General features: G+C 49.0%; 1 protein-coding gene across 1 annotated transcript in view; it reads right to left on the reverse strand.

Moving 5' to 3' along the window:
• The window catches only part of HTT (huntingtin), a 155,176-nt gene that overhangs the window by 86,861 nt on the left and 45,815 nt on the right, over window positions 1–22,500 (reverse strand). Inside the window, exons 13-28 of the mRNA XM_040489052.1 lie at window positions 21,828–22,189; window positions 19,056–19,179; window positions 18,686–18,804; window positions 16,775–16,886; window positions 16,383–16,520; window positions 15,388–15,546; window positions 15,200–15,297; window positions 14,002–14,141; window positions 12,999–13,062; window positions 12,650–12,750; window positions 9,668–9,814; window positions 7,782–7,902; window positions 6,295–6,371; window positions 4,425–4,576; window positions 3,211–3,413; window positions 740–866 (exon numbers count right to left, since the gene is read on the reverse strand). Of these exons, the coding sequence (XP_040344986.1) occupies window positions 740–866; window positions 3,211–3,413; window positions 4,425–4,576; window positions 6,295–6,371; window positions 7,782–7,902; window positions 9,668–9,814; window positions 12,650–12,750; window positions 12,999–13,062; window positions 14,002–14,141; window positions 15,200–15,297; window positions 15,388–15,546; window positions 16,383–16,520; window positions 16,775–16,886; window positions 18,686–18,804; window positions 19,056–19,179; window positions 21,828–22,189 (2,244 nt within the window). The remainder of the gene's footprint in view (window positions 1–739; window positions 867–3,210; window positions 3,414–4,424; window positions 4,577–6,294; window positions 6,372–7,781; window positions 7,903–9,667; window positions 9,815–12,649; window positions 12,751–12,998; window positions 13,063–14,001; window positions 14,142–15,199; window positions 15,298–15,387; window positions 15,547–16,382; window positions 16,521–16,774; window positions 16,887–18,685; window positions 18,805–19,055; window positions 19,180–21,827; window positions 22,190–22,500) is intronic.

Raw genomic sequence — 22,500 nt, forward strand, 5'->3', positions numbered from 1 at the left:
AGCAGCTTTTAAAAAGCCTTCCCATAAACACTCTGTAAGCAAAACGACTAGGAGACCACAACTGTGCAGGCGCCGTGAGGCAGCGTGCTGACAGGTTTGACGGGAGCGGGACAGGACGGGTCGCCCTGGCTCCCCAGCTCACGGCGGCTGCCTGGTCGGTGGAAACCGCAAGGTTCCCCCAAAACCGTGGCCCCTTCTGTCCTGAGACCGTCCCAGGTCTAGAAGCTGCTCCACGATCTGAGCTTCTGGGTCCCGTTCCCTCACGTGACTGAACCCTACCGCAGTGCGCCCAAATGTAAACCTGCCACTTCCAACTGGAGAGGGCCTCACATGTCAGAACCAAGTATTTCATCCGCTAGCTCTGCTCCCAGCCGTCTACACCGCCTCCCCGACTCAAACTCGGGTCTCTTCTACTCTCTTCTGCAGGGAGAAGTGGGACGGGGAGGACAGCAGGCAGGGCTCCTTGCTAGGGGCCCGATGCCCGCAGACCTCTGTGGCCACATACTGGCAAGTGACACTAAGAGGCACTCAAGACCAGAACACGGTCTGGACACAGTTAGGGATATTTATAACATTTAATATCCGAACCCACACTGAGGAAACTCTTTCTCCGGCTCCACTGCCATGTGTTTTACTTCCAGAAAATACCAAGTTATCACACTAACTTTGGCACGAACATAAGCCTAGTCCTGGCTTTGGATGACACACACCATGTCCCCTGCCCGTTAACACTTCATACCTGGACTGGCTTCGCTGCCTTTCTTGGGGCTCAAGGGCGCAGAGGCCTGCTCTCCCGGCTCTTTCTCCTTTCCCTTCCGGCGGATCGGACTTAGAGAAGGAGGGTTTGTTAGGGACGGCAAGGCTGCCTGCAACAAAAACCAGAGTCTGTGAAGGAAGTAGAACCAGCACGCAGACTGAAACTCGCAGATGTGGTTTCCCATTCCCAGAGCAGAGCAAGCAACCCAGGCAATCTGGTTTTTCTCGGAATCCTCATTTACGGAGCTCACACGCGGTACGGGTACCAGCTACACTGACCCACACAACCATCACACGTGGCAGGGATTGACCCAGAACCTCTTCACAGGGGGACCGTGAAGGGGGTCAGGCGGGGCCCACCCATCACCTCCAGTGGCAACCAGGGCACTCTGTGGGAGCCAGGACAGGAAAAAGGGTACGAAGCAACGTTCTGAACCCATTTTCAAATGATGAAACGAGCTCAGAGGTGAAGGAACGTATTCAACGTCAAGGCTAACGAGCAGCAGAGCTAGGGGTCCACTGGACAGAGACAGAACTGCAGGAGGCACATAGTGGGCACTGGGCCTCAGCTCTGCTTCTCTCCCCACAACGCCAGGGAAGCGGACGGAGTGTGGCAAAAGCTGCCATCAGGAGCGCAGACCGACAAGACACGGACCACACAGTCCCTTCCCATGACGTGTCTGCCGTGGGCAGGTCCACAGAAACAGCAAGTAGGTGGTGGCTGCCTGGAGCTGGGGGGCACGAGAGGTTGGGGGTGAGAGCTAAAGGTATGTCTCGTGTTCCTTTCTGGACTCTACACTGGTGGTGGTGATGGCCCAGTGGCTCTGGGCGTACTAAAACAACCCAAACCCTACACTGTAAGCAGAAGGATCGTATGGCATACGAATTATGCTGGAGTTGCAGGGTGTATTCATTAACATGTGGTCTCAACAAGAAGAAAAAGAAGACAAGAGGCTGTAGCCGTACTCCATCGGGTCACCAGTTTGCACCAGAATAGTGGCAGTGAACACACAGAGAAGTGTGTATGTACGTGTGCACCTATACGGGTATGTGTGCATTTGTGTGCATGTGTGTACATGTACGTGCATGTGTGCACGTGTATACGGGTCTTTGTAAGATATTCAGTAGGGAAAACACAGGACTTGATGAAACAAGGAGCTATGATGACCACCACGTTTGCAGCTGACAAAGCACAAAGTGAGGGGAGCACGGCAGGCACGGGCAGGGGCGAGGCTCAGCAGCTCAGATCCAGAGCACACCTGAAGTCTGCGAGCCATCCAAGGAGATGCATGGCGCGTCCCTGGACTGACACCCCAAAGACACACCTGGGGTCTCTGACGTTTAAATACCAATGGTAAGAGCAGGACTGACCACCTTGAGCTGCCCCGTCCCGTAAAGGAGCCATTATCTACACGTGGCCATTTAATGACAAACAAAATTAGAAGTTCAGTTCCTCAGTTGCGCTAGCCACTTTCAAGTGATCAGTCACCACGTGTGGTTGGTGGCTACTGTCCTGGCTGGCCTAGACATCAATGTTCCCACCATTACAGAGAGTTGTACTGGACAGAGCTGGCCCAGGAAATATCGAGAGAGGCCAACCTAGGACAGAGCCTGGAGATCATCAGTGGTGGGCAGAGAGGTGAAACCAGGAGAAGGCCCAGCGAGCAGACTGGTTGGAGAAAAACAAGAGACAAAAACCCGGAGACCAGCAGGAATGACTGTTTCAGGACCTGCGTGGCGGTACCGAGTGATACACAGGAGAAGACAGGACCCGAGAGGTATCCACGAGACCCAAGGACCAATCTTGGCAGGGAGAGTTGCTATGGAGAGTGGTGGCCAAAAGCCGACCCCCTGAAGTTTGGGGAATCGATGGCTGCAGCCACAGGAGGCCCTAAGGTGTTAAGCGGGGAGACGGCACTCTTCAGAAAGGTTTGTACTGATAAGGAGACCAAGCGGCAGTCGAAGCAGAATGTGAAGTTAGAGGAGTTTTTTCAAGATGGAAGTAACCTGAGATAGAGGACACAGGAGTGTGCGAATAATCGGATATAATTGTAAGTGAGCTCATCTACCTTATTCACCGTGCAAACAATTTACCACTTGGGAAGCTGATTTGATAGAGCTACACTTCACAGAAGAGCGATCTGCCAACATTCCAGGAGACAGCAGATGAATTAGTTACCTAATAAGCCAGCAACTTCCTTATGAGCTTTCTTGGCTAATGCTGAAAGCCAAGAATAAAGACAGCTTTCCCCTCAGAGACGACAGTAACCGATGACGGTACCAAAAGAGCTATAAATTGGTTGACATATTATGGCGTTAAATCCAATGTCACCATATGAGCGGTTTTGTTCATTTAAAGTGAAAAAGAGTAAGGAAGGGACAGATGAGTCACGAAGGCATGTCTGACACCCACGACGTCACTCTGTGCTAAACGGCGGCCAAGTCCAAAGTTACCTTTATTGCCGGTCCAGGAGCCACATCGTCCAGCACGTGTGCACAGATATTAATCACCTTCAGCAGGTGGGAGAAAAGCTGCTCCACCATGGGCACCAGGGTCCGGTCACCCAGAGCCGGCCAGACCTCTTCCTGCTTGGCGGCTGCTGGGTTGGCCTCTTCCTCAGAGGTCCACGAACTTCTCAGAGATCTGGGGGCACTGGCTGTGATGCGGCACAATGTGGGGGAAAGGAATGAGTAGGCAAGTCATTTAGACCCATCCACTCTGAGTCTGCCGGACATCTCCAGCCGGTGGACCTTCCTAACATCACCACAGTACGTACGCCCGGTCAGGACGTGCCAATCACCCCAGGCGCCCCGGACCTTTTCAACCCCAATCGAACCGGGGGCCGAGGCCTGCTGATCCTGCCCCCTGCATCCTCTTCCAGTCAGCCCACCACCATTTATCCCGTTCAGACTCTCTCACCTCGACTACGACACCTTCTCCTCCTAAGCGGGTTTCCCTACCTTCTCCTCCAAGCCACACTGAAGCCGCTGAGGGACCGGACCGTGCAAATGCACCAGCCCCACTGCCAGCCCCTCCATGAGGCTCTGCCATGACGTGGCACAGCAAATAGGACGTCATACTTAAGGAGCACTTAGCGAGGCAGCCCACCTGTCAAGTTCAATGGCCTTCCTTCCTTACATCCTCCCTGTCAGTCCTCATCTCACCTAACATCCCCAACGACTTGCAGTCCTCACATGTCACAATTTTTTTTTGTGTCTCTATGCCTTCAAATAGGCTACGCCCTCCGCCTGGTGTTTAAAGAGAGCGATGATGGCCACTCTGGGCAGCCACTGTACTTAGTTTACATGCGTCACCCGCTGAATCCACATGTGACTTGTGAACGGAGCCCACACACCGCCCTTTCTTACAGCCGTGGTGCCTGGGACTGTGCCTGGCACATGGTGCCCACTAAAATGAAATTAGGAACAGGTTTACCTGTGGCTGAGGGGCTGGGCAGGAAAAGGGCTCCTTTAAAACAGTCGGCCCAGAATAGATGCCTATAGCTCACATCCATGCATGCTGCTGACGTCGGGAACTCTGACGAAGGGCTGGAGCCATCCTGGCGATGGCCTCACAATATTCTCCTTCGCGTGCGCACCACCCCATCCCTCAAAAAGAAACCTACAGCTCTGGACCCGAAGCCCCTGCTCCACCTCCGCGCCACTACCTGCGAGCAGGTTTCCGGCCAGCACCAGTGCATCCTGGTGCGCTGCGAGGTCCAGCGGGAACCAAGCTGACGAGAGCAAGGTGAGGATGACCGTGGCCATGCCAACAGTACAGCTCTTCCTGGACTCACCGGACACGCTCAGCGGGGGTGCCCTGGAAGCCAACACGGGCAGGTCAGATGACAAAAGCTGTAAAGCAGTCTTGCCTTCTCCCATGAACCACGAAGGCCTACCACCGTACGCTTTGTACCAGCTCACAGAGCGATTTTACTATTGTTAACTAACATCCTTCCCTGCACATACACCTCAGCTCCACAAAAATCAGAGAAATGAAACCAGGTAGCACATCTGATTAAAACTATTGAAACTGCTTACTTTTATAACTTTTTAACTTTCTTCGAATTTTGACTTAGCATATTTTACTCCAATGCCAAAGTAGCCTAGAGTCAGGTCAGGCACTGGATCTATGACCAGAAACCGCAGCTGCTCAGTAACTACCTGTGGACAGAGGGAAGCAATCATTCTAGACCGGAGGTTGCAATCCATCCACTCCAAGCAAATGTCAGCTGGTCATAGGCTGACACAGACACAAATCTGCAGATTTACTTTAAGCAGGGATGGTGAGGGGCGCCTGGGTGGCTCAGTCGGTTGAGCATCCAACTTCGGCTCAGGTCATGACCTCACGGTTCGTGGGTTTCAGCCCCGCATTAGGCTCTGTGCTGACAGCTCAGAGGCTAGATAGAGCCTGTTTCAGATTCTGTGTCTTTCTCTCTGTCCCTCCTCCGCTCACACACTCACTCTCTCAAAATAAATAAATAGACACTAAAAAAAGATTTTTTTTTTTAAAGGGATGGTGAGCCCTGGGGCATCTGGGTGGCTCAGTCGGTTAAGCGTCCGATGACAGCTCAGGTCATGATCTCAGAGTTCTTGAGTTCGAGCCCCATGTTGGGCTCTGTGCTGACAGCTCAGAGCCTGGAGCCTGTTTCAGATTCTGTGTCTCCCTCTCTCTCTCTGCTCCTCCCCTGTTCACACTTTGTCTCTCTCTCAAAAATAAACATTGAAAAAAAAAACTGATGGTGAGTCCCAAAATTTTTCTCAGTCATTGGTACACACAGTAAAAGCTTATTTCTTAGTGTCACAGGAGACCTGAAATTATTTCACAGATGCTATTAGGGCCATCTCCTGGAAGAAAATCATTTTTAAATAAAAAGTGCTAATATAAGTACAAGTTCCTAAATTACACACTGTAGCTCTTCATGATTTGGAATGATAGGTCATATTAGTTGGTTTCAAACAAAAAATGTTTCCAAATTTCTAATACACAGCGAAGACTTTTGGAGAGAAGCCAATTAGAGACGTCTTGCCAACATATGTGAATTCCCTACAATGAATCTACAAGTCACACCCTGAAATCCCCCAAAGCACTGACAAGTGGGCGACTGACACCCACGGGAGTCACAGCGAATTCAGATCTTTAGGAGCTCTGTCACTAGCTAAAAGGGCAGAGCCCAGCATTCTGCTGGGTATTTTTCCAAAAGGTCAAACTGATACAAGATTTAAGAAAGAAACAAGGAGGGGCGCCTGGGTGGCGCAGTCGGTTAAGCGTCCGACTTCAGCCAGGTCACGATCTTGCGGTCCGTGAGTTCGAGCCCCGCGTCAGGCTCTGGGCTGATGGCTCGGAGCCTGGAGCCTGTTTCCGATCCTGTGTCTCCCTCTCTCTCTGCCCCTCCCCCGTTCATGCTCTGTCTCTCTCTGTCCCAAAAATAAATAAACGTTGGAAAAAAAAAAAAGAAAGAAAGAAACAAGGAGATCCCAGTAACGATGTCTGGATCACGTAAGTGAAGACAGCCACATGCTGAGAACAATACATACCCACAGTGCCAGCCTAAACTCCAAACGCAGACTGGAAAGGCAGTGGAAAGAAGACACAAAGCCTCGCAGCATCCGAACTGAAGAAGGAAAAGACAGGAAAATCACACCCACGCACCAAAAAGTGTTTATCACACTGACCCTCCTTCTACCCTTTATAGAAAGTACAAACAATGAAAACAGAATTGAGATCTGTGTCTCACGATATGTGTCCTACCAGGGGACTGATTCGTCCTTCAAGGGCAGAACTGGACAAGTGAGGCACAGGCGCTAAGGAGGGACCGTTCTATGCCATGACGGGAGGCCAGCAGCCAGGAAAGCCCTTTTGCTCACAGTGGCAATGGCCCCACGCCCTCCCCATGCCCTGGTCTGCTCCATGCTGGAGGGAGCTCACTGATGTCCACCTCCTGACCAGGCCGCAAGAGGCACAGGACAGGGACCCTCTCTGTGTTTACATCCCAAGCCTAGAAGAGTGCCAGACACATGGAAGCCACAATAAATACAAATAAATGAAGCTTATGATAACTTTAAACAAATCCAGGGAAGACCAAACTACAAAGAGGCCAAACAATATTAAGGCTTAAAAGGCACTATATACTTATCAAGACAACCCAATCATAATTGTTGGGATTTTTCTACAATATGCAAGTATTTCTTCTGCCACATAAAATAAATGACGGGGGAAACAGCAAATTAACGCAACTTTGTATAATATCCTCTATTCCTAATTATGAAAGTCACCCTTGTTCATTTTAGGAAATTTATAAGTATCTGATAAAATATGAAACAAAAATCGTAGTCCTAAAATCCATTTTGGCCATTTTCTGCCAGTCGTTTTCCTGAATATGAGAAACGTACATGTGTGAATACGACTTTTCCCAACAGAGATCGGACTGTACATAATCACACGTGGCTTTTGGTCTCTCTATTGTAACCCAGATTCCGTCTCTCTACAGAATGAAAAACTCTCCCAAGCACCGCGATGACAGGTGTGTGAACCTTCTGCTGCACATACAGATCTCCGTCATAATTGGAATGGGGTCACCCTTGCACTCTTGGATGCAACGGCTCTTTTCCACGTCAGTGTCGCAAACGACGACACGCGTAATTACACCGCACAGAAACCTTTGCTGGTGTGTCTGCTTCTTCCCCGTAGCGCCCATCACACACTCACCGAGTCCGTTACATCAGAGGCAGTTTGAACTTCTGACACATTACCAACCCGGATTATGGGAGTGTTTATTCTCATTCTCATGTCTTCCTACACTGAATTTTTTGACAATGAGCACGTGTTACTTTCATCATCAGAAACAAAATGGCTGTTCGCACGCCCAATCCAATAAGCCCAGACTCTGCTCCCTGGGACACAAGTCCTAGGGAATAAGCCCCACACAGAAGACCTCGAACGCAAGCACCTCCCGTCACCATTAAAAACCAACCGCACAAACCACCCACAATCAATTTCGAGAACACCAACCCAGGGGACTTACCGTAAGTGCTCGCGTGGTCGACGTGACCAGCTCGTGGGAAACTGCCGCAATGACTCTCGAGAGGTTATTTTCCACAGTGACATCTGTCATGCTTGGCAGTAGGTTATAGCCTCTGTATATTCTAATAAGAAAAACACGGAAACACGGAGACTTCAAATCTACCACTAAAGCTTATGGTAGTTTCAAAATTCAAATGGCATTTCAAAGTTTAAGATTAAAGCCTCTAGGAAGTTACAGCAGTCGTGACTCTGAGGTGAACGAGAGGCTAGACACACACCCGGTCACTACGATCCCTATCCTCCTGCGGCCACCCCATTGCAGCGCACCCCCCCACCACAGCCTCGCCTGAAATCTCCCCACCTGCCAAAAGCACCCGTTTTTCAAACTCCGAAGTTGGAAGAAATCCTTCTGGAAGCTACCGTGATTCCAGGAAAGAAGAAAGCATTCTCCCCAGTGCAGGAGCACCGCGGACTCTCCGTCACCCCTCTCCTGGCACATGGACTTCAACCCTTTGTGAAGTTATGTGCAGGCCGTCCGCCCCCTGCCCTACCAGCAGGGCCCCCGCAGGACTAGTGCTGGGTTCGCTTCTGAATCCCTCGGGGTCCTCAGGTCCCAGAAATGAATCTCAGGAGAATAGTTCTTTTCTCTTCTCCCATAAATTCCCCAACGGCAGGCGGCAAAGTCACCACGGCCACCACAGCCACCTCGCCAAGGCCGGAGGTGGGAGGGGGAGATTTGGGGCCGCGGCCAGTAACCGGTGCCCAGGCAATGTGCCACTCCTCCCTGCTGGCACTGAAATCGTCACTTTCTGAAATGACCCTCTGAAACGGCAGGTTACCCAAGGCTTGTTCAGCCCCTGACAACCAGATACTCATATGTGGCGTCTGTTTCTTCTGTTAAAGGAATATTTACCCTGAATAAATAGTCTCTCTTTTCAGAGAGAAGAAAATGCCACTTCTTAGGGTAAAAAAAAAAAAAAAAAAAAAAAAAAAAGCAGGTGGGGGGGCAGAGGGGCGAGGGATTTCTCTGAGAAAATTATTTTCGTGTGTTTTTCTAAAGCAATCTTTACATGAGGAGAGAAAATATCTAGTTAGGAACAGCTTCAAAATCCAACAAGCCGAGTTCCAAATTCAGAGCAAAAGCATCCAACAAACTTCTCCACTTTGACGCCACTTAGTCCAAGCTTTTTAGAAACTGCCGCTAAGAGGAGAGTCACAAACAAAGCTCATGTTTCAAATAACATTTAAAACCGAGCGTTAAAACGGCGTGACGTCTCTCCTAGTATCGCTTCTGCAGGCGTCTGTGCAGACTCAGCCTCTAAGGAACCCTCACTCCCTGGGAGCGGTTCGGCTCTGGCGACTTCCTCCGTCCCCGCCGCTGACCCGAGACCAGCTGGGGAGCCGTGGGCACCCCCCGCGGGGCGTGCCGGAGCCTGCACGATAAACGTGACGGTGATCGCTGCAGACCACCGAACTGCCGCTGCCACTCTGTAACCGCCAGGTCGCCTCAAAACGAGGGGCCTGACAACCGAGCTGGACTCCGCACTAGCAGCGCAAGTTAACTGAGGAAACTTAACGGACAAGTGTTTAGCTAAGACCCAGCCCAGGAGTCACACACGAAAATACACTTCTTGGTACGTGGCTGGTAACGAATGGATCACAAGATGTCTGATGTCGCCACCGCGACGGCGGCAGAGCGTATCAAGTGAAGAGGCAGGACGGCACATCCCGAACAGAGAACTATCCCGCCGAAGGAGACCACCTACTCGAACACTCTCACCTAAAGCTTCTTCTCTAGAACACACATTAGAGACTAAAGCCCAAAAGAGAGGCATCGGGAAAAGGCACCTCCTCCCGACGACCTCAGGACGCACCCGGCTCATGTACCTGGTTATGGTGCTGACAGAGAAGTGAGATGGGGGCTGAGTCTCGTGCATGAGAAGTTTCAGGTAAACGCTGCTTTGGTCTCTCGCCACAGCCACCACTGGGTCGGCCTGTCCTTGGTCACATTTATAAAACAGCTTCGGGACAAGCCTAACATAAAAGTAAGGTTTATTTACTTAAGAAAAGTATCTGAAACTCACCTGGGATTCATCACCCTTCTCCATCAAGGTGGTTAAGCCTGAAACATGGTCTACCCACAGACCACCACCTCCCTTTTTCAGGGTGGCATTCCAGCAAGCCAGAACAGGGGGTTCCAATCACAGGACCGACCACCCCCACACAAATCACACCAAGTCTGAAATAACTAGGTGCTGTACTTCCTTTTTGTCTGTACCTTTCTCTACATACAATAAAATGCTCTGATTTAAAGTTCTCTTTCGGGGGCGCCTGGATGGCTCAATGGGTTAACCATCTGACTCTTGATTTCAGCTCAGGTCATGATCTCAGAGTCGTGGGATCGAGCTCCATGCTGGGCATGGAGACCGCTGATAAGTTTCTCTCTCCCCTTCTGCCCTTCTCCCACTCCCACGCACATGCACAGGACTGCGTGTGCTGTTTCTCAAAAAAATAAATAAAAAATAAAGTTCTCTTTCTAATCATCTTGAGTACCATGAACAAGTACATGAAGCCACCATCCACAGAAAGTACTGGGCGCAGAGCAGATCTGAACGCCAGGGGCTGGCCCCTACTTGCTTTGCAATTCTGCCTGCAAAACCGTCCCACACGTTCCCAGACGGCAAAGCTCCGGCTGAGGTCCCTCACAAATCTAAACTCAACTCAGAAGCAGAATACAGAACCATTTCGTAGAAGAACAGAAGGGCTCACTTCTGCAATTGACACTCCGTGTGCATTTTACACGAACGTACTCACACACTCACGGACGTGGCTCATAACTTATAGAAACAGCTATTTTATCACATTGGTTTGCAAACCCCAGTATCTTTAATTAAGGTCACTGTCCCCCATGGAGACGTACTGATAAATACAACTTTCTTCTAAGGTAAAATAAGTGGCTATCATTTACAGGAAACGGCAAAGGTCCAAAATCACTGATTAGGTGAGTCAGACAAACGTGGTTAAGTGCATGAAAAGGTACATCTCACAAGCAATCAAAGGAATGCAAAGGACGACACTGAAAACAGAAAGGATACACATGAAATTGGAACTGTGGTTTTGAGTGGTTTGATTACAAAGATTTTTATTTCCATTTTAGTATTTTCCCTAAATTTTGTGCAGTAAACTTGTATTACTTAGAAAAGGTAAGTTTTTTTTTCCCCTGTTACTATTATTTTTTAACAGAGAGCGAACATGAGCAGGGGAGAGGGGCAGAGGTGGAGAGAGACAGTCTTAAGCAGGCTCCACACGCAGCGTGGAGTCCGACTAGGGGCTCAATCTCACAGCTGTGAGACCGTGACCTGAGCCCAAAGCAAGAAACAGGACGCTTAACTGACTGAGCCACCCAGGCATCCCAAAGAGAAGTTATTTTAAAATGAAAAACCAATTTCTGCCTAAACAACTGACACATACTTAACTTTTTTGGAAATGTCTGTTTTGGTGGGAAGAATCAGGCATAATCATATTCTGGTCCTAAAAGTACAAACCCAGGTATGTTTCTGGAGAGCAATTTCACAGTAAGTACCAAAGCCCATAAAAAATCCACTTCTCGGTACTGACCCAAAAGAAATGAGAACATGTGTCCACACAGAGTCTTGTGGGCAAATGCTCCACCAGCACAATCCACAGTAGTCAAGAAGTGGAAACAACAGCCATCTGGTGAGTGGACGAAGCAGACACGGACAGTGTCATCCACATAAAGGAACAGCATCCGGCAACACAGGGAACGAACCGCACGTCCGCCCTGTGGCATGTATGAGCCTCGAAAACTAAGTGAGAAAAGCCAGGAGCAGAAGTCCACCTACCGTATGATCCCATTTGTAGGAAATGCCCAGAAAAGGAAGTGGATTCGTGCTTGCCTGGGGCTGGGGGGTGGGAGGTGCTGCAAACGGGCACAGGATCTTTGTGGGGTGATGGGAGTGTCCTAACACTGGGACCGTGGAGGCCGCTGCACGGCTCTGCGGGTTTGCTACCAATCATTTAATTGTGCACTGAAAATGGGTAAATTTTAAGGGCTATAAAATATGTCAGTAAAGCCATGAAAATTTTTAAAAAACAACACCAAAAAGCTTGGCCTAGTAACTCAATTTCCAGGAATTAATTCTAAGGAAAAAATGTGTACATAAACATTTATGTGCAATAATATTTGCTAACCATTATTGTCAAAGAAAACTTAACATTCAACCAAATAATATTTATATAAAAGCTTATCGCAACTCCAGAGTAAATTCTTGGCCACTAAGCAAAATCTCTTTTTTTGAAACGCTGCCGAGAGCCTTCCCTGATCTCCCACTGTGGGATGTGTCACACACTTCAGTACAGAAGTACAAGTACACCGAATCCAGGGTGCTGCCCTCCACAATACCGGTGCTTACGGTTCCTGTCTCAGAAGTCTGAGGGCAGAAGAGGCTAATAATATAGTAAGTGGAAATGAGCAGATTACAAAATCACAGGCATCTGTCTCAATTTTGAAAAAGAGACTCCTATGCAGGATATGCATCAAAGTGCTAACAGTGAGCATCTCCAGGGGAGAAGCTAAGGTGACTTTTACTTTCCTCTGTATCCCAGGCTTCGGACAATGAGAGCGTGTCCCCCTGATGCTAGGAAGCTAGTACTTTGTTGTTGTTCCGGCCTCCCGGTAGACTCCCGCGGGGGTAAATACGACCTGTTCTGATGGTTTCAGGGCGGCTGAAGGTGGGCGCACACGATCTAGGAACGCTGACCTACTCTCTGGACGTTCCGGCTCCCCTCCTCGTACCATTTAGCGCTTTCACCACGAAAGGCAGCAAAGAGCAGACACTCGGTAACTACCTCATCAGTGCAGCTGCGGCAACGTGTCGCACCCTGGGGTCTTCGTCCCCAAGCAAGTAGATGACGACGTCATGGAGCACTCGGTCCTGCAGTTTTAAAAGCTTCAGAGAGAAGGATAAGGAAAACAGGGATGACGTCCGTATTGAACTAAGTTCCAGGGAAGGTATTTTGGAAGGTCAGTGAGAAGGGACTCACGATCACCAGCCTTAACCCACACATACAATCACAACTATCACGATCTAAACTGCAGAATCAGCCTAGAACAGAGGGCACTCAGGAAAGCCCCCACCCCCGGGAAAGGGCAATTCCTGGAGGTGACAATGTGGCCCCACGAAAACAAACGGCTTACCCCTGTGTAATGATGGGCCCCTCTGTGTAGATTTTCTGCTTTTGCCTCCAAAAAGCTCACCAACCTAACCAAAGAACATTTTTAACAAAATAATTTAGTTACTCAACCAACACTCACTGTCGGCCTGCAAGCCTCCGACAGACGAGACGCTGGAGGCCGGCTCCGGCGTGGGCAGGGAGAGACGGTGCTTCCCGAAGCCCACAGAAGGATGAATGTTTTTAAACAAGTACAATTTATGTTCCACTCATCATTTCACTCAGTACACTGTTTTTCTTCAAAATAAATACAAATATCTATTACTGTGAAAGAGTCCACCTGGCCTCGGAGTGAGCTCAAACACCCACCACGGGAGGAGAGCGGGCCGTGGGGATGGGGCCGTTCACCCCTTCCTCTGCGAGGCAGAGGGGAGAGCATGCCCTCATTCCCAGAGGTGTTCTGAGGAAGAAAGGAAATAACCACGGAGGGCACCTAGCTCTGAGCCTGACACATAACAACCACTTTATTACAGTGGCCTGAAAAAGAACCAAACACCTGGGTAACATAGGAATTTCCCCTCCTACAATAAAGCGCTGAAAGAGAAGATCTTAAACCAAACTTCCTCTTCGAAAATGAAACCTGCAAGGGCATCAATCAAGTTATTCCGTAATCGCAAGGACGCAGAAATAGCCCACGGGACCTACATCCGGTGTGGTGAGGAGTACGTTCCTTTTCCACGAGCGCGCGATTTAAGTCTGAGCTCTCTCATTCCCACCATCCAGAACATTCCGATGACTAAAACTACCAGAAAGACCCACTCCTCTGCCTTATTTTAAAACCCCAGGCACAGGGCAAGCTGAGGAGGAAACAAGCATCAGCAACCCAAGCCGCCCAGACTCTCGACTCACAGGCTACCTGAGAAGCATCACTAATCAGTAACTCAATCAACCGACCCAGCCCTTTCGATTCCTAGCTCAAACTCCCGAGCAGCTTAGGTCTGCTCACCTCATGACCCTGATTCACTTACCTAAAGTCAATCTCTGCGAGCGTCTCCAAAAGCTCTGTCCTCACCAGCCAGTAGGAGCTGTCCCTCAGGCTCAGTACATCGGTGATCAGCTGCAGTCCCAGTTCACTGGAGCTGCTGCTGCACAGACTCATGACACAGTGCTGGAGAACAAGGTACAGTCAGGGTCAGTCCCACCTCGTTCAAGGACATCACTCGTCCACAGACCCGCTTCCTCTTCTGACTGCAGCAGGGGGGGCCACACTTTTCCCACATCACTCAGAAATGTTTATAACCCAACGTGTCCCTTTCACACAACTCTGTTTCTCTCTGCGCCCGTTTCTGTCTCTGTCTTGGCCTCTACTCCCAGACGCCACTCTCGTGACCGCTGGTCGGCATGTTAACAGGGAGCCGTGCAGCACAGCAGCACGGCTCCATTCTCAATCAAGGCTCAGAGCCAGGGCTGGTGGGGGACCCACGGCCCTCTGCTAAGTGACCGCGTTCTCCACTGCCCAACACACCAGAACAGCTCCCGTGGCTGCCCCTCCCGCCCCTCCGTGCATACGCGGGCACGTCCACAACACGGGTGCGCGGTGACTCCGGGCCAGGGGCTCGCGCTTCCCTCTGCTCCCGGAAAGACACCGACGGAAACCTGGCAGACGTTTGCACCTAAGGAACAATTCTGGCCATGAAATTTTGTAAAGGGAAGGTGTGCTGTTAGTTTGGCAATTTGCTGGGTTTTTGTTTTGGTTTTTACTGTCGCTGACTGGCCAGTAGTGATTTGTGAGCCCCCTGAGACACAAAGGTTCAACACGCCACCAGGTACAGGCTGGAGGTTAGCGGCACTGGCACAGAACACAGGTGGCCAGGTAACATTACCGCTCACTTTGACTGGGTCTTCTATGGGCCTAAGAGAGCCGTTGGTTGTTTAATCCCACAGGTTTTACACTTAAGGTTAGCGAAATATATTTCTAAAGGGACCCTTAGAAAAGGTACGTTTTTAGCAAATATTCAGTGTTAAAACTTAAACTACACTTAATTAAGCCTTACCTTTACTGGTAATGTTATCTTTCTACAGCTGAGTGGTGAACACATACACGTTTGTTATTGTTTACACCTTTAGGATGTCTGGAAATATTCAGTATTAAGCCCGATTTCAATTATAACAATGGTAAAATTTCCACTGATCAAAGAATTGATTTCTGTAAAAGATCATGCTTACCCTCACAGCTGTGCAGGCCAACTTGCAAGTGACAGAAGATTCATCCTTCAAAGTTTTCTGCAGCAAAGGAATGCAGTCCTCCAGAGAAAATGTATTTCCTGAGCAAAAGAGCAAACAGGAAACGTCTTTATGTAAACTTGAGCCTGAGAATTCTATCTAGAAAATACCCCGAAAACTCCGAACATTACCTGTCAGAGCTCTAACGGTGCCCATCCAGTCTCCCACTTGGAAGCGGGACCTGCTCAGGGTGGAGGAGATGAGGGTCCCACAGAGAACGGCCGTGGCTCCTCTGACCTGGGGGTCTCCATGATCGATGTAGTTCAGGATGTCTGACACATATGGCTCCTCTGCAGAGAGAAATTGCCCAGCCACTGTGCAGGCCCCGACCGTCAATTTTCTAACTCAGAATAAAAGCTTAATTCTTAGGAAAGAAAAAAAAAAGGGGGGGGGGCGGCCATCCAAATCTAGAAAAGACTTGAATATAGCAACCGTGAGTGGTAGAAACTATTTTGGGGTTTAAAGATTCCAGCTTCATCATAGCCTCGATATCGCACAGATTTTCTGGATTCTAATTCCAGGTTGCCAGTCAGTAATCAAAATTCCAAGATTTCACTTCAAAAAAAAAGATGAGAGAAACTCAAACCAGTCCACACTTACCTAATATGAATTCAAGAGCCCAAGTGTGTCCCCTCGCCCAAAGAAAGGGAGAGAACACGGGAGGACAATTTTAGAAGTGCGGTTCCTCCCCCATTTATTCCAACATGAGAGTGTGTCCCAGAAGGTGTGCTACAGGAGACGGGATCTGCTGTTCTCTGCTGGTCTCAGGTCCCACTTGTCTCTGAGTGTGCACATCTGGCCTGGCTGAGCGTGACCCAAAGCAATTTGGATTATACGCGACTTGTGCTTTGGGTATAAATGCAGCATGTATGTGAACTGGCGCTTACGCTCCCAGCTCTCTATCGTTTCGCCACGTGTGTTCACACTGAACACTGCATCTACACGGAGTCCAGAAAGCTAAAAACATCGCCAGTCCTGTGTTTTAAATAGAGCTACAACATAGTTCAAATGCCACCAAGTAACTCAAAAAGCAGATCAGTCTAAAACTAACATAGCCAAGATGATTTGAAACAGTTCTCCAAGTACTGATTCAACATGAGGAATGAGGCGTGAACTTTCAACATACCAGGGTACTCCACGGAGTCAAGAGGTACTTTGTAAAGTTTGCTGAAGAAAGACTCAGGATGAAGGGCCACAGCGGCTCCCACACAGCTCAGTGCCAATGCCTTCACGCTGACCCTCACATCCCTGTCCGGAACCAACACTGCAAAGAAACCACCTCGGTCATGTTCGGCTTCAAGGCGGTAAACATGCGGTGGCCACGTAAACAAACTAAACCCAGTAACCCAGCTCCCTCAGTGTCCCCTCGCCGCTCCCGTGGGTCAGCCAAAACCAGAGCTCACGCCCAGCTTCTACTTCCTCCCTTTTGCTGCACAACGAGGGACAAACTGGTCACCATGTTGACCTTGAAACCTAGGTATTTCCTTCAATGCTGGGCCTGCCCTGCTATATACGTACCATTCTTCTCCCCAGTCAGCAAAAACGAAGCCGACAGAAGGCGGACACAATGGACAAGAGGAACAGAATCGTCATCGGTAGACTGTCCTATGTCACCTTTGATCCGGCAAGGCTACAACAGAGAAACAAGACACTTTGTTGTCCGTCTTGTAATCAAGGAACCAATACATTCATTCATCAGTGCATTCAACAAATAGTTCCAGAGCAGCACTTATGCCAGGCGCTGGGGATACAGAGACACCTATCTTCATCATACACAAGCCTGACCTCACAGATCATGGCGGAGCAGGATCAGAGCGGTCAGAGGCAGGCCTAACACGGGGTCACGTGGGCCATGGCAGGGATGAGCTCAGCGTGCAGGGAGGGCACGCGGGATAGAAGGCAGCTGAGACCTGGCATCAGGAAGCTGCTCGGGAAAAGACGGCATGAGCCATCATCTGCAGCACAAGGGGAAGCTACTTAGACAGAGGAAGAGCCCTAGGAATGCCCAAAGCCGAGAGGGAGCAGACCTGGCTCAGAGGGGACCTGGAAGGAAGTGCTGAGTCCACAGGATGACTGAGCATCTACAGAGGGACTAAGTACAGAACGCCCTTTCTCGCTCGCCCTCAAGGAATTTAAAATTAACTGGGAAGACGCTTACGTGTAAAGAAGTAAGCAATTCAGAGATACTTTACAAAAAGTTCAATGAATAACTCAACAACAACAAAAACCCAAATGTGATTAAAAACTGAGCAAAGGACTCGAATAGACATTTCTCCAAAGACATATAAATGGCCAGTCAGCACATGAAAAGATGCCCAACATCCACTAATCATAGGGGACAGCACATCAAAACCCCGGTGATCTACAATCTCACACCCTACAGAATGGCTGCTGTCAAAAAAAATCAGAAAATAACAAGTGCTGACGGGGATGTGGGGAAACTGGAAGCCTGGGCGCCGTCGGCGGGAACGTAAAATGGCGCGGCCGCTGCGGAAAACTGTGTGGCGGTTCCTCAGAAAAACCTAAAACTAGAATTACCGTGTGGTCCTGCAATTCCACTTCTGGGGACACATCACATCCAAAAGACCTGAGAGCAGGGTCTTGAAGAGACACATGCGCCCCCAGGTCCACACAGCATCATTCGCACGGGCGGAAGATGGAACCCAAGTGTCTATCAGTGGAGGAACAGAGAAGCAAAATGTGCAAAATGTGGTGCACACGTTCAGCGGGACCTCACTCAGCCTTAGAAAGGAAGGACATCCTTACACCCGCCACCACACGGGTGAACCTGGACAACATCATCCCAAGTGAAATAAGCCAGTCGCGAAAGGACAAATACTTTGTGACTTCGTGATCCCACTGATACGAGCTTCCTGGAGGAGTCACATCCACGGAGACACAAAGCAGAGGGTGGGAGCCAGGGGCTGGGGGCGGGGGCAGTTAGTGCTTAACGGGGACGGAGTTTCCGTCTGGGGAGATGGAAACAGTTCTGGGCTGGAGGGTGGTGGCTGTGCAACGTGCAGCACTTGTGCCCTGAGCTGCCCGCTTTGCGGTGGATGACGGCAGAGTTTCTGCCGTATGTATTTTACCACCATGAATAAACAAATCAATTAAATGAACAAGACCAAGACAGGCTGCCAGACTATGCGTGGCCATCAGACGAAAGGCCCAATCGGTGTGAGCCAGGTCTGTCTGGGAAGGACTCTCAGTGAGGCGGAACTTCAGGCAATTCTCAAGGATTTGGGGTGCACCCAGGGAGGCAGAAAGGAAGAGCACACCTAGGAAGAGGCCAGTACTTAAGGCGAAATGGCTGAGCAGGAGCTCAGAGATGGGAAAGCTGGGAGCACAGCACACAGACAGCAGCCACGGCGGCCGCAAGCGTTCACGTGAGCTCAGAATGCCGAGTGGGCTCAGGCCTCACTACCTCACCTTGTTTTCTTGATCTCCTGCTTCGGCAGCTTCGTCTCTTGAAACGAACGTATCCACACTGCTGTCGGAGGGCCGCCGGCTGTGGCCCATGCTTTTCAATAAATGTGCTTGCTGCAGGGCTTCAAAATCAGAGAGACTGGGACTGAGTGGCAAGTTTCCAATTAAATAGCAAATATACATTTTTACACAAAGCCCACATGAAAGTATAGGACTTAGATCAAGAAAAAGGACAGTCATTCCTCAACTGATCTTCCTCATCTGCTATTTACAACTCAGAAAACAAAGACATCTTCTAGGAAGCCACGGTAAAACTGAGACGTTGGGGTCGAGAACAAGACGGCTCCATAGCGCACCGCGGAAGTCCACGTACCAGCTGCAGAGTTTCGGAAAGCATCTACGTCTTCCTCCGGAAGAATGCCCGCGGCCTCCTCATCCTCGTCCTGTGGCTGTCCGATCTGCAACCCCGAATACTGGCTGTCGGCCCCATCTAACACCTGCACGGTTCGAGAGGGGCTGGTGAAGGTTCAGATGGGACGTCACCGAGGGACAGGCTCTCCAACGTGGGTAGGCAAAGGCACAGCCAGAAATCACAGGGACCGCATCTTATGTACTAACACAAAGGTCATTTCCTTAAATGCACAGACACGCACGCACATAAAATCCAGTTCGCTGACCACACACTGCTACTACGTTATAAAAAGCTTCACAGCTATAAAAATTCAAAACAAATTCCAATCTGAAATTTTCTCTTTTTGACATTAAAAAAAAAATCTTTGTCTTTACAAGCAAATTTTATAGTAAGTCAAAAATGAGGGAAATCTTTTAGACAAAAACCTAACACTACACCAGGTTAAGCTTCGAAGCTGCTAGGACTAAATCAACTAAGTTCTGGACACAGTATGTCATCTACTTAGCCAAAACTTGGATTATGATTCCATATTGCAAAATAAAATATTCACATTCACTTGAAATCCCAAGTAATTTGCCTGAAAAACTGAATGATGGAACCTCACTCAGTACACGAGTAATTACTGAAGTAAATTCTGTATCATTTTAAAAAGTCATTCCAAATCCTTACAATTAAATAAAAAACGTCAAGCTACATGTTCAAAAGCAACCCAGAAAAGAAACAATTTCCTCCACTATCCTAATTAGCTTATTAAAAAAAAAAACACCTTACCTCAGTTAAAAAAAAAGAAAACTTACAATGAGAAATCCTACCATGACAAAAACCAATACTTTGTGAATATCTTACTACATGCCAGGCAGGATCAAAAAGCACTTGACACGTCTGGGCTCCTGTAACCTCCGTGAGCCTTAAGGCACAAGTACTGCTGTCCTCAATCTATGGATGAGAAAACTGAGGCAAGAGGGGACACAAGTGCCCCAGACTGCACAGCGAGTCAACGACAGGTCCACATTCTGGTGGCTCCCTGCAACAGGCCCCTGAACCACCACGCTGAGCTGTCTCACGAGGAAATTCCCCGGCCCCTTCACTTTGCTTCTTCTTCTGTCTGTGGCACTTATCACCACCTATTTATTTACGTACTGACTGACTGATTATTGGCTTATTATCTGCCCCCCCACACACACGCACACGCTCTAGAATAGGGACAATGAAGCTATGACCTAAGGACCAAACCTGGCCCGCCACCTGTTTTTATAAATGAAGTTTTATTGGAATGCTAGTTCATTGACATACTGTCTATGGCCGCTTTCACACAGCAGCAGAGAGGACTATGTGACACAGGCAGTATGGCTCAGAAAGCCAAAGATCTTCGCTGTCCGGCCCCATATGGAGCTCTGCGACTCCCACCCTGGGATGTCAGCTTTCTGCAAGCAGTTCTGCATGTTGCGCCCTCTACTTATGCCCGGCTTGGGAACAATCCCTGGAGCTTAACGGGCGCTCCATGTATTTGTTCAGCAAATAATTAATGATTACGTATGGGACATGGAAGTACCTCATAAACTAGAAAGAACTACACCAATGTGGAAATTATCAAGGAAAGATGTTCATTCTCTACAGGCCAGAGAGACCCGCAGAGGCCCTACTCCCAGCACTGTTATGCAGTGAACCACTGGGTAACCTCGGGAGACCAGAAGTTTTCAGAATCTCCTATGGTCCTTCACTCCTATTTCTAACAAATTCACCAGAAATCATCCACTGTGAAGGGGCAAGATACCCATGGAAACTGGTGCAATAAACACACACCAGAATCTCCCCCCGCCCCACCCACTTAACACACTGCTCCTGACCCAGCACTCTCCCCGACCTTCCCCTCCCTGCATACTGGTCAGAACCTGCTCATGCTTTTCTTACCCACTGGTCCAGTTATTTGTCCTCCGGGGCCAGGTTTTCTAGTTAAAACCCTAACCGGGAGTGAGCTCCCTTCTCTACCCAAGTGACTTAATCTGCATGGCCATCAGAAATCCCATGCACACGACAACTTGACAACTGCTCAGTAGGGACAGGCGACTGTTTTATCTCCTGATTTGTCATTCAATGCTTCCGCATTTATCCAAGCTAAAAAAAAAAAGTTCTTAATAAAACCTATGAACTAGTAACAGAACACTTAATAGTACAAATTGCTTAAAAAAAATGGGGTGTCAAACTCAGTCTAAACTTTTCCTGAACTTTTTGATGAGACCATCCCCGAAGTGTTTCTTGTCCACTAGCTCAGAGATCAGAAGTACTTAAATCCATGCTCTATAAGATGGGATATGTTGTAAGAGGTTTTGAAAAGCCAAAAAATATTAAAATAATGCACAGTATTAATGTTTTTAATTACAATGCATTAAGACCACAGATCTATTACCAACAGGCTCCTTATGGATTTACTAAATAATGATTTGATCTGTGCCCAACAAGTTCTTACAGAATGTAAAATGCAGTTTTAGCAACATTCATATCATCAACTAACCTAATTTCTGACCTCCGTGTTCAACACAAATGCCACTCAGCCGTTTCCTTCAGTGAGGTTCTCAGGTGGGTTTGAACTCTCCATTAACGACCTAAGCTGCTGACCTCTGCACTCTTACTAGTGAGTCACATGGGGAGAGGGAAACAGGCAGGAGGGTCTGGGTCTGGGCCTCCAGGCGAGGCCTCTCTGCAGAAACCGGGGCACCCTCTGCACCCACTTACGATTTCAGAACTGTCTGAAGGGGTCACAGCCGAATCGGGCCCTTCGGTGGTGGTCTGGGAACTGTCACTGACTGGGGAGGAGGCCTGGGTGCCATCGTTCAGGTCCATGGCTGGGTCAGACGGGACGGCACTGATCTGGCTAGAGCTGTGGCTCAGGATGTCCTCCTCATCCCCGTCGGTGGCAGCGCTCGCCAAGTCACAGCCGGTCAGATCCACCGAGTCCGGCTGCAGCGTGTGCTGTGAGCGGGGCTGCTCGGTGATGATGTCGTGCCCCACGGAGTCGGCAGTTGAACCGGCGGAGCCAGGAGTGGAGACTCCAGAAGAGGCCGCCAGCTCACCACCAATCTCACCCTTGACTGAGGCTGAAGACAAAGAAACACTCATTCCTCAAAGGGCCAGGAAAAACGTTCAACAGGGACGTTGAAATCAAATGTTCACAAAATACCCCCAAATTCACTGTCACCAAATGTTTCAACTGCAAAAAATCGTGAAATACCATGAAAATGTGAACTAGTATTTCAAAAGCAAGACAACAGTGCATTCTTCAAACATGACTAAAATTGTGTTTCACTGTATTCTTAACTTACCTTTTTTTACTCTCTTACCATGTCATATTAATAAAATAAGGATTCTCAGCAGATAGTTTTAAATGCTGTCAATATTCTGAAGTGGG

This window comes from Herpailurus yagouaroundi, unplaced genomic scaffold, assembly GCF_014898765.1.
Source record: "Herpailurus yagouaroundi ecotype Mexico unplaced genomic scaffold, PumYag 28, whole genome shotgun sequence".
Classification (NCBI taxonomy): Eukaryota; Metazoa; Chordata; class Mammalia; order Carnivora; family Felidae; genus Herpailurus; species Herpailurus yagouaroundi.